At 38.2% G+C, this 11,813-nt stretch overlaps 1 protein-coding gene across 11 annotated transcripts in view; it reads right to left on the minus strand.

The window, feature by feature from the left end:
- Positions 1–11,813, minus strand: part of tanc2b (tetratricopeptide repeat, ankyrin repeat and coiled-coil containing 2b) — a 258,482-nt gene that overhangs the window by 110,772 nt on the left and 135,897 nt on the right. For 4 of the 11 annotated variants that reach the window (XM_073918058.1, XM_073918057.1, XM_073918056.1 and 1 more), the window contains exon 1: positions 7,561–7,889. The exons of the other annotated variants lie outside the window; for them this stretch is intronic. In XM_073918058.1, coding sequence (XP_073774159.1) covers positions 7,561–7,672 — 112 coding nt within the window. In that variant the 5' untranslated portion in view covers positions 7,673–7,889. Of the gene's footprint in view, positions 1–7,560; positions 7,890–11,813 lie in introns of those variants that run through there. 11 annotated transcript variants of the gene reach the window in all.

An 11,813-nucleotide genomic window follows, 5' to 3' on the forward strand; every position in this document is an offset into this window, starting at 1 on the left:
TAGTATTGACGAATACAGGATTATTTTCATGCAACTTAACGCTTTATATGATTTTTGCATTTAAATACGTTTGCCAACAAAACACACCCTAAATAAAGTATTACAGATTTTCAAAATTGTTAACAGCGCCCTCTAGTGGATTTCTGATCTGAAACTAGCAGTAAAACATACCCTAGGTCAGTGTTTCCCAACCCTGTTCCTGCAGGCACACCAACAGTACATGTTTTGGTTGTCTTCCTTATCTGACCCAGGTTATGGAGTCTCTTCTGATGAGTTGATTCCTGTGTGTTTGATTAGGAAGAGGTTGAAATGTGTACTGCTGGTGTGCCTTTAGGAACAGGGTTGGGAAACTCTGCTTTTCAACTCATATTTTAAACATTTCACAAAAATGTAGGCTGAGGCACATTATGCAGTTCATGTAGAGTGTCTCAGAATAGCTCCTTAGAATATTCTACAGGATTTGGAATACACTTTCTGTATTGCATGTCAGATCAGCCACCTGACTGTTCCAGCCTTATAAGGAAGCCATCTACTGTATGTAGGCAGCAGCAGGCAGTGAAACAGCTCGGTTGGTTCTGGAACACTAAAAACTGGATTTGAGCTAAACGTGACTGAAAACATTGGACTCCAGCCTCCTACTGATTTTGTTAACACATTGCCTGGGCAACATCAGCCGTACAACAGCAATGCTGCACATTTCAGACCCAGAGAATCTGAAAAGGTAAAAGAGGGGGCAGAGAAGGAGAACATGAAATCTTGTTCTGGTTGTTTTGTACTGAGAACGTATGAAATATGGACATATAGTACACACAAAAAAAAGGATCCATTGAATTTACTGCATTTTTTAAGGTGAGTGGTTGCAAACAATTTTTATACGAGCTGAATATAAACAAACACATTAAGTTGAACATTACTCAGTTTTATTTGTACGTTTCAATTCAGCCCATATAAATTGTTTGCAACCACTCCCCTTAAACAAATGTAGTAAATTTAATGAATCATTATTTTCCGGTATAGTTATGTCTCACGGAACTGCTCAATTTCTAAATATAAATAAAATTGTATCATATAAAATCAAATGTATCATTTTATTTTTCACTTTAAAACTTACTTACAGAAACTTATAAATAAATAAATGCCTGCAACAGTGCTTCCAGTAAGTTACCAGAAATAAGTACAGCGTAGACACAAAACGTTGATCTGAGCTGTAATAATTCCAGCCTGATCTCACGAGAAAATGTAAGTATTTTACGTTTTGGCAGTTTAGTGGCTAATTCGTACGAATTCAGTCGTAAGAAAATGTACGATTTTAAAAAGGAGGCGTGGCACCTAACCTCACCCCTAAACCCTACCATTGGAGGATACGCAAATCGTACAAAAATTTACAAATTAGATTGTACGAATTTGTACGAATTAGCCACTAAATGAAAAAGTTACGAATTGCCGTGAGATTGTGTTGAATAATTCAATAGCTCTTCTTTATTAAACGTAAACCTTGCAGAGATAAATAAATAGATGAAGCCTGCTAACCTACTTACAGTTGAAACCGGAAGTTTACATACACTCAAAAAAAAAAAAGAACATTTTTTTTTAAATGTCTGATGGTAAATCATACTAAACGTTTACCATTTTAGGTCCGCTAGGATTACCTAAATCATTTGCATTTGTTAAATGCCAGAATAATGAGATAGTTTTTTATTAATTTCTAGACAGTCAAAAGTTCACATACATTTCGTTGGTATTTTTCTAGCTTTACTAGTTGTATAACTTTGGGTAAATGTTTTGGGTCTCCTTCCACAAGCTTCTCACGATAGTTTCAAGAAATGTTGGCCCATTCCTCCTGACAGAATTGGTGTAACTGAGTCAGATTTGTTGGCTGTCTTGCTCACACAAGCTTTTTCAACTCTGCCCACAAACTTTCGATAGGATTGAGATCAGGGCTGTGTGATGGCCACTCCAAAGCATTCACTCTGATGTCCTTAAAGCACATTTGAACTAATTTAGTTTGGAAGACCTATTTGTGGCCAAGTTTTAATTTCCTGGCTGATGTCTTGAGATGTTGCTTCAGTATTTCTACATGATGTTCTTTCTTCATGATGCCATCTATGCTGTGAAGTGGACCAGTCCCTCCTGCAGCAAAACAGCCCCACAACATGATGCTGCCGCCCCCATACTTCACATAGGGATGGTGTTTCTAGGCTTGTAAGCTTTCCCTTTTGTCCTCCAAAAGCACTGGTCATTATGGCCAAACAGTTCAATTTTAGCTCCATCAGACCACAGGACATGTCTCCAAAAATTATTATTTTTCCCAGTGTCATTTAGCAGACTGTAATCTGGCTTTTTTGTTGATTCTGGCCTGTTGATTTTCCCATGTTGTCACACAAGGAAGCAGTGTGTTTGAGGTTTTCCTTAAATACTGTTCTACAGTTGTACCCCCAATTAACTCAAATGTTGTCAATTAGCCAATCAGAAACTTCCAAAACCATGACATCATCATCTGAGCTTTTTCAGAGGCATAATAACCTTATTGTATGTAAACAAACGCTTGACTTTCAAGAAAAGTAATAACAATTTCTCAAAAAATATCTCTCTCGTTATTCTGTTATTAAGCAAAACAGAAACAAATTTGATAATTCGAACTTATCTAAAAGAGAAAAAGTTTAGTCTCATTAACATCTGACTTTTTTTTAAAAAAAAACAGTTATGTGCCTTTTTATACAGTGTATGTACACTTCTGCTTTCAACTGTATTATATTATTCAATAAAAAATGGCAGTATATGATCAAAACACATGAAGTGCAGATACTAATTGTCAAGATGGTTTGTAGCACCCTGATGAACCTGTGTTATTAGTTTCAGTGGGTGTTATCTGAGAATAACATACCTAGGAACGTCACAATTGATCAATCAGAATCAAGTTTTCCAGAGAGCCAAGTAATAAAACCAAGTATACACCATTGCAATATGATCAATTCATTAAGTTACTAACTGAATATTTGCTGAACAAGAAATATTCAGCTGGCTTAAGCATAACCCTAAACCAATATTCATTAAATAAAAACAAAAACAAATAACATTATATATGTAATACTTAAATATACCCAAAATACTGAACAGTACTGAACAATATATCAGTCTATATAACAGCAGTGGGTTGGGATGCCTTTACAGATACTGAAAGTTTATTGCATGGAAAAGGCAGCTTGAACTTTCTGCCGAACATCTCTATTTGGGTTCCAACACAAATAGATAGCCACCAGGGTTTAAAATGCATTTGCATATAATCATTTAAGTACGACCCTTTTCAAAATAACCATAAGAACTTTTGTCCAAGAGAAACCCAAAGTGTAGATGTAAGTGTTTACTACAAAGGGCACAATTGTGTCTTTATCATCACTAAGCTCTTAGGTCACACCCTGTTTGATCCAGCCAGGCAAGATTCCTCACAATAAACCCATGATGACCACTATCATTAAAACTTTAACTCCGTCATGACCAGTGGTGTAAAGTAACAAATTACAAATACTCAAATTACTGTAATTGAGTAGTTTTTCTCAGGAATTGTAATTTACTTAGTGGTTTAAAAAAGTGTGCTTTTACTTTCCCTTGAGTACATTTTTAGTGCAGTATCGGTACTTTTACTCCACTATTTTCCTTCAACCTGCAGTCACTACTTTGTTTTTCCGTGTCTATGGGGATTAGATTAGTCAGTACTGTGATTCCAATCAAATCACACATAGAATCGCACCCTAATGAACCTCAAGACATGGGCGATTTATAATTGCAGCAAACGAAGATGATGAATGTTTACTGTATGTTGACCGAAATGGCCTTAAACACCCAGCAGGCACAAGACATCAACATGACATCAGATTAACGTTATACCTTAACGTCATGGGGATGTTGCATTTTATTTGGAAATGAAAATCGGGTTGACGTCAGAACCCAAACGTTCTGTAGATGTTACCACCATGACGTCTATCAGACATTGGATTATGGTTGTCATACCTGACGAATAAATGTCAGTATTTGACGTAAACATGACGTTGGTTGAAGATATTGGGTTGACGTTAGATTTGGTAACTTTTTAACACAACCTAAAATCAACCGAATATCAACGCCATGTGATCTTATTGAACGTCCAAATAACTTTATCTTTAGTCGCTGTGTAAACAATGATTTTTGGTCACCTGACATCACGACCTACTGTAAATCTAATCTTATATTATCATCTTTTGACGTTTTTGTCTGCTGAGCAATAACTAAATGCACTACAGAATGTTACGTTTACACAAATCCACAAATTACACGTACATCAGCTTTTTACAGCGTAATGCTGTGTTCACACCAGACGTGGAAGGCACATTAAGTGCAAGTGATTTACATGTTAAGTTATTGCAAATGGCGTGGTGCGAATGACACGAATTCCATATATGGCGTGGTGCGAATGACACGAATTCCATCTATGGCGTGGTGCGAATGACACAAATTCCATATATGGCGTGGTGCTAATGACACGAATTCCATATATGGCGTGGTGCCAATGACACGAATTCCATATATGGCGTGGTGCGAATGACACGAATTCCATATATGGCGTGGTGCCAATGACACGAATTCCATATATGGCGTGGTGCGAATGACACGAATTCCATATATGGCGTGGTGCGAATGACACGAATTCCATATATGGCGTGGTGCCAATGACACGAATTCCATATATGGCGTGGTGCTAATGACACGAATTCCATATATGGCGTGGTGCCAATGACACGAATTCCATATATGGCGTGGTGCGAATGACACGAATTCCATATATGGCGTGGTGCGAATGACACGAATTCCATATATGGCGTGGTGCGAATGACACGAATTCCATATATGGCGTGGTGCGAATGACACGAATTGCGTATATGGCGTGGCGCGAATGACACGAATTCCATATATGGCGTGGTGCGAATGACACGAATTCCATATATGGCGTGGTGCGAATGACACGAATTGCGTATATGGCGTGGCGCGAATGACACGAATTCCATATATGGCGTGGCGCAAATGACACGAATTCCATTTATGGCGTGGCGCGAATGACACGAATTCCATATATGGCGTGGTGCGAATGACACGAATTCCATATATGGCGTGGCGCGAATGACACGAATTCCATATATGGAGTGGTGCGAATGACACGAATTCCATATATGGCGTGGTGAGAATGACACGAATTCCATATATGGCGTGGTGCGAATGACACGAATTCCATATATGGCGTGGTGCGAATGACACGAATTCCATATATGGCGTGGTGCGAATGACATGAATTCCATATATGGCGTGGTGCAAATGACACGAATTCCATATATGGCGTGGTGCGAATGACACGAATTGCGTATATGGCGTGGTGCAAATGGCGCAATATGCGAATTGAGCGTTTTGCGTATTTGCCGTGCTTAAAGCTTGCTCTTGTGGAGGCGTGATTGTGACGTACACCTGTTGTTGCTGTCCCGGGGGATATCCTCCAGCCGACAACAGTGCACCAAACTGGGCTCGGTTCAGTCAGAAACACAGCTGCAAGCCTCCATTATCCAGGTTAAGTTTCTGGAGGAGTTTATGAGCTCACAAAGCTGGATACACCTCTGAAAGGATCTAGTGGACTCAGACACGGCCCACAACATATCGACGCTGTTTTTCAACCTTCATAAAACACATAAACACTGTTATTTTCTTAATAAAATCCATGTTAGCCATTTAGCAATGATGCTAGAGTCACCGGGCAGACAGAAGCCCTGCCCATCACGCGAATCCGCATCTGTTCTGACGTGAATTTCACGTGCGAATGAAGCGGATTTGACGCAAACTCAAATGTTGACGCAAGAATAGCGCGATTTATATGTGAACACAGCATAATACTCACTACTCTCTACTCTTGAGTACATTTGAAAGGGCAACTTTTACTCATACTTTGAGTAATATTCACAACAGATACTTTACTTGCTCTACATTTTAGGGCAAGTACAGTACTTTTACTTAAGTATGATTTTTCACTACTCTTCCCACCACTGGTCATGACCTTGGGAACTGATAACACTGCTACAACCATCCAAATTTAGCAGTTGAGCAATAGCCGTGTGTAAAGATGCGATCTGCTTTGAATTCTAATGAATGTTTGGTAACCATCAGCAATACACTGGAATAAATGATTCATTGGAAACATAGCTATTGATGAGAAGATGATGGATGTTCACTGTATGTTGACCAAAATGGCCTCAAACACCCAGTAGGCAAAAGACATTGCATTTTATTTGGAAATGAAAATCGGGGGTTGACGTCAGAACCCAAACGTTCTGTAGATGTTACCAACATGACGTCTATCAGACATTGGATTATGGTCGCCATACCTGACGAATAAATGTCAGTATTTGACGTAAACATGACGTTGGTTTAAGATGTAGGCTTAACCTAGCCCTGCCCAACACTCAAATCCGCATCTGTTCTGAAGTAAATTCAACGTGTGAATGAAGTGATTTGACGCGCGAATAAAGCGGGGTTTGACCCGCAAATGAATTGAGTAAACTCAAATGTTCAAGCGGCCATTTTTGGTGAATAGCGCGATTTATCCACGCATTCCGCGTCTGGTGTGAACACAGCGAAATACTCACTACTCTACTCTTGAGTACTTTTACTCATACTTTGAGTAATATTCACAACAGATACTTTACTTGCTCTACATTTTAGGGCAAGTACAGTACTTTTACTTAAGTATGATTTTTCACTACTCTTCCCACCACTGGTCATGACCTTGGGAACTGATAACACTGCTACAACCATCCAAATTTAGCAGTTGAGCAATAGCCGTGTGTAAAGATGCGATCTGCTTTGAATTCTATTGAATGTTTAACCATCAGCAGTACATTGAAAAAAAAAATCTATTGGATTTACTTTTAATTTTTTAAAGTGAGTAGTTGTAAACAATGTATGTATATGGGCTGAATTAACCAAACTAATTAAATATAGTCATGTTCAATGTTTAAATTCAGCCCTTATAAATTGTTTACAACCACTTACCTTACTGTGAATAATTGTCAATGCGTAGAGCTGTCTTTTAAGATTTTACAACCAGTGTGAGAATCTAACCCCACTCACAAAAACAAATGCAAACCAATGATGAATCAGCTACCAAATCACGTCCTGTACAACACCAGAAATGGTGGCTACCAAAAAGCCAAACTGCCGAAAAAGTCCAACATTGCAGCACACTCCACCTCCCACAGGTCCAGCATCATTACTTTCAGCCTGTCATTTTCTGCAGCATAAACACTCATTCAAAATCAGCTGACACAGGAGATCCACAAACACAACATCTTTGCGCTGAAAACGATGGCATTGGCATGTTCAAACACAACAACACCACCAAAAATAGCCCCCCCCCGTCCATTTCTTATGACACCCAAGCAGGTTTGCATGCATGTGTGTGTGTGGGAGGAGAGCGATTGAGAAAGAGAGAGAGAGAGAGAGGTTAGGTAAGGAGATATGTGGGGAGGGTGGGGTTCGGTAGCTCACCATGCTCAACCCAAATCCCGCATTGGGCTGGCAGGCGGGTGTAGATCTGTCCTCCCTCTCCGTCCACGGACACGAACAGCCCCTGCGAGCGTCTCAACGATGGCCAGCTCATCCACACACACTAAAGTCCAGCGTCAGGACGCACAGCAGTGGATATTTCCTTTAGAGGAGCCCAATGGAAGAGCGAATGCTTGAAGGGAAGGCTCCTTCGTGGGATATTATCACTCTTCGGATGAATAAACCTTAAAAATGAAGCCGTTCCCAGGCAGCCTGGCACCTTGTGGTCTTCACAGGCGTTCTGCGCACTGGAGAATCCCTTCGACAGGAATGAGAGAGAGGTGGTGGAGTGAGCGGAGAGAGAGAGAGAGAGAGAGAGAGAAAGAGAGAGAGAGAGTGTCTACTGCTATACTCTATCAATGGTGCAGTGCTGCTGTTGTCATGGAGACCACTGGGGAGGAGGCTGGTAAAGTGGTGAGGGGGAGTGAGGGAGCGAGAGAGAGAGAGAGAGAGAGAGAGAGATAGAGAAGGTACTCTGCAGAGGGACACTGGAGTGCTGGAATGAGTCCGGAGAGGGCTCTATATTCTGTATATTTCTACACTGTGACCTCACGTTACCCTTCAAAACACCTTCTAATAGTCTATGCATCTACAAGTCCATTCATCAGTCTGCGTTCAGCTCACGCTTTCAGCTTGTCTGCGCCACTTCCTCCTTTTATTTTCCTGCGCATTCAATGTTGAAGAAGGGTCAGTATGAGAAGTAAACGAGATTTAAATTTTAACTTTCGAACTATTATGTTTTTAAACTAATATTTTTTTTTGTTTATTATCATTTCCCCCCATACAAATGGTTTGGTACCACTTTAGAATAAGGGTCCATTAGTATGAATAATCTTGTAATGCGTTTCAAGAGTTCACACTTAGCTGATGATTCATTATAACGCTTGTTTGGCATGCTGTCCCGAGAGAGAGCCCTGAGCTCATAAGATCCTCGAGCCCGGGGCTCCCTCCCATTTGCAAGGCGAGAGGGGAGTTTGAGCTCAGGTAGATCTGGAGAACTCCCCTGCTGTAGTAGCTGATGAACAGATAGTGATTGCTCTTAAGAGATAACTACTTACTAGGAGCATGTCTATGATGCCAATTTGGATTAGTTAATTACCTTAGGTTGCATGTTTTTTTGACGGTGGGAGGAAACCGGGAAACCCACGTGAGCACGTGTAAACTACGTACAGAAACGTCGGCTGGATTGGTGAGGACTAAAACCAGTGACGTTCTTGCTGTGAGGCAACAATGCTAACCACTGGGCCACCATGCCACCCATCTAGGAAAGGAGGAGTAGGGGTGGAAAGGGGGATTCTTCAAAATAAAGATGGCTGTCAAATGGAACTTAGGGTATTTATAGTGGCTTAGGAATTGTCTGATTGGTCAATCATAAATTGAAATTGCGGGGCCGGCTGCAAGCAATCTTAAGCACATGATCCTCTCGACATTAGTGTATAAATAAACTTCACTTATTAATCATAGTTTGACATTCACTAATGCATTATTCAAATCTAAATTTGCGTATGTTAACATTAGTTAACCCTTATGTGCTGTTGGGGGTGTTTTCATCCACCCTGGGGATTTTGAGTCCATATTTGGCCACAACTTTCTCTATGTTTCAGCTAGCATATATATATTTGTGTGTATATATATATATATATATATATATATATATATATATATATATATATATATATATATATATATATATATATATATATATATATACACACACACACACACACACATACACACACATATATTTATATATATATATATATATATATATATATATATATATATATATATATATATATATATACATACACATACATATACATTATATACATACATATATATATATATATATATATATATATATATATATATATATATATATATATATATATATATATATATATTTTTTTTTTTTTTTTTTTTTAATTTATTTATTTATTTATTTTTTTGATAAATCTGTTAAAGTTCTGACCAAACCTACTAAATTATTCAGAAAATTACAGGATTGTAACACTTTAATTGCTAAATTTATAAGTGAAGTCACTGATTTGGTGTAAAAAAAACACACAAAATGATGTATTTTCTACTGTGAAAAGGAATTGTGGACTGGATTTTTTTTTTTTTACCTTTTTTAAAATTTTCTTTTTTTTACCTATTTACCCCACTTTGTGCACACTGGCCTGAAAAGGAGGTGTGTTAAGGTGCATTGTTGATGCATTGTTATTTTGAGGAGCATTTGAAGCATTAGATGACTGGTTTTTGGTCCACACTTTGTCATTATTGTTTATTTATTCATTTGCTGGAAATTAGAACTGAGTTTAGAAATAGTTTTGAAACAAATCATTGCGCTTAACAAACAAAATTAAATATGTAGGCTAATGGATGTCTTCAGTGTAGTGCATACAACACCATATCCTTACTCCAACAAAGTAAAGGAGTAAAGTAATAAGAAAAAGTAAAGAGATAATAAAGAAAAAATGAAGAAAATGGAGGAGGCTCGTTCTTTATCGTCGCGCTGCAGATGCTCTGTTTAACTGTTTTCTCGCTAGTTAAGCGTTCAGCTTTTCCACTTAAAACGTCTGCCATGTAAATAGCAAATGCACCATGGTGCAACACAACTGACTCTTAAAGAGAATGAGAGATGAGACTCTGATTGGATGCACGTTATGCTCAAAACACACTCATAACTCATTAAGAGAATAAGCACAACACTGTTAGACCATGCGCCAGGGCGCAGAGTGTGTTTTTCTGTCCTTAAACTAGCAAAAGTGGATTCAGACACACCCTTAATGCTTTTACATTAGACTTTGTACCTAGATCATTAAAATAGAGCCCATTGTCTCTGATTCATCAGTATCTGAATCTCTGTCCATTATTGTGCTGTGTATCTATTTTTGTCTGATGCTGGTTATCCTTGAAGTGGACACCCCCTAATACCCCACTCTCCAGTAAAAGGAGAAGAACTAAAGTTATTTAAAGCAACAGACCCAAAAAAGGTCTGACATCTTCAACAGGGTATAATAAATTATCTGATGGGTATTTTGAGCTGAACAAACACATTTTGGAGACACCATAGAATGATTTAGCATCTTGTAAAAAAAAAAAAAAACCTCAATGGGCGTTATTTAAATCTAAAATGACCAATATATAATACATAAATATATATATTTTTAAGTCTTTTTTTAACCACTTAAACTACCGGGTCCGTGACGTCATCCACTTTCGCTTTCAGATTTAAAGGGCTAGCGCTGCACCAGACCCCCGTAAGTGGTGTCGTTTGAAAGTGTAGAATCTATATTATATGCACATATGCATCACTTTAGTTTTTATCCCACTGTATAAAAGTTATTTACACTTAAATACACAGTATTTTGGATACCCGAGCTAGGTATTTTACATTGGTTCATTTTCATATTTTTTTCATATGACACATGTACAAGTTATAGCTCAAATGAAAGCTCTTGCCGGTGCTCATACGGTTCTAGCATTCTTTTTACTGAATTTTATTCATATGCCAAACAGTTGTTGAATGAATTGTGGTGTTTCCATGGCGCAGAAATGTAAACAATACATTTATGATCAATAAGCAGCCCCAGATAGCACAGACAGCTGTCATCTCTTACCTTATGCTGTGCCCTTCAGGGCCATTCTCCTCTGTTTTTGAGTTGATGTGCAAAAGTAATCCTTTTATATGTCTGATGTGGTCCAAACACAGTGAATTATGTTTGATCAAACAAAAGAATAGTGAAATATAAAACAATGATCGCTCCCTGTGGCTTGTACAGCACCTCTCATCAGTTGGAATGCAATAACTTTTGCATAGATTATGGTGGAGACCTTTTTCTTTTTTCCTATGATTACAGACATGTGCAGGAACCACCAAAACTAATTACAGCACGCTAGACCACACAGAACCCAAAAGGTACACTTTCAAATTTGAGTTTATAAAAAAAAATATAAAAAGCGCCTCTTTTTATGGGTGTTTATTATAACACAGATAACATATACAGATATTTTAAACATTTTCAATAGTGTTTTATGAATATTCAAAGAGTTTTCTTTAAAATGATACCAAATTTTTGCATTTACACCTCTGCATGTGGATTTGGGAAGCTTTTAAATTTGGGTAGGCAAAATCCAGGCGGAAATCCCCAAATAGCAGCAGTTTAAGTGGTTTGGTTTTAGTTTTCATTTAA

This window comes from Danio rerio, chromosome 12 (genome assembly GCF_049306965.1).
Source record: "Danio rerio strain Tuebingen ecotype United States chromosome 12, GRCz12tu, whole genome shotgun sequence".
NCBI lineage: Eukaryota > Metazoa > Chordata > Actinopteri > Cypriniformes > Danionidae > Danio > Danio rerio.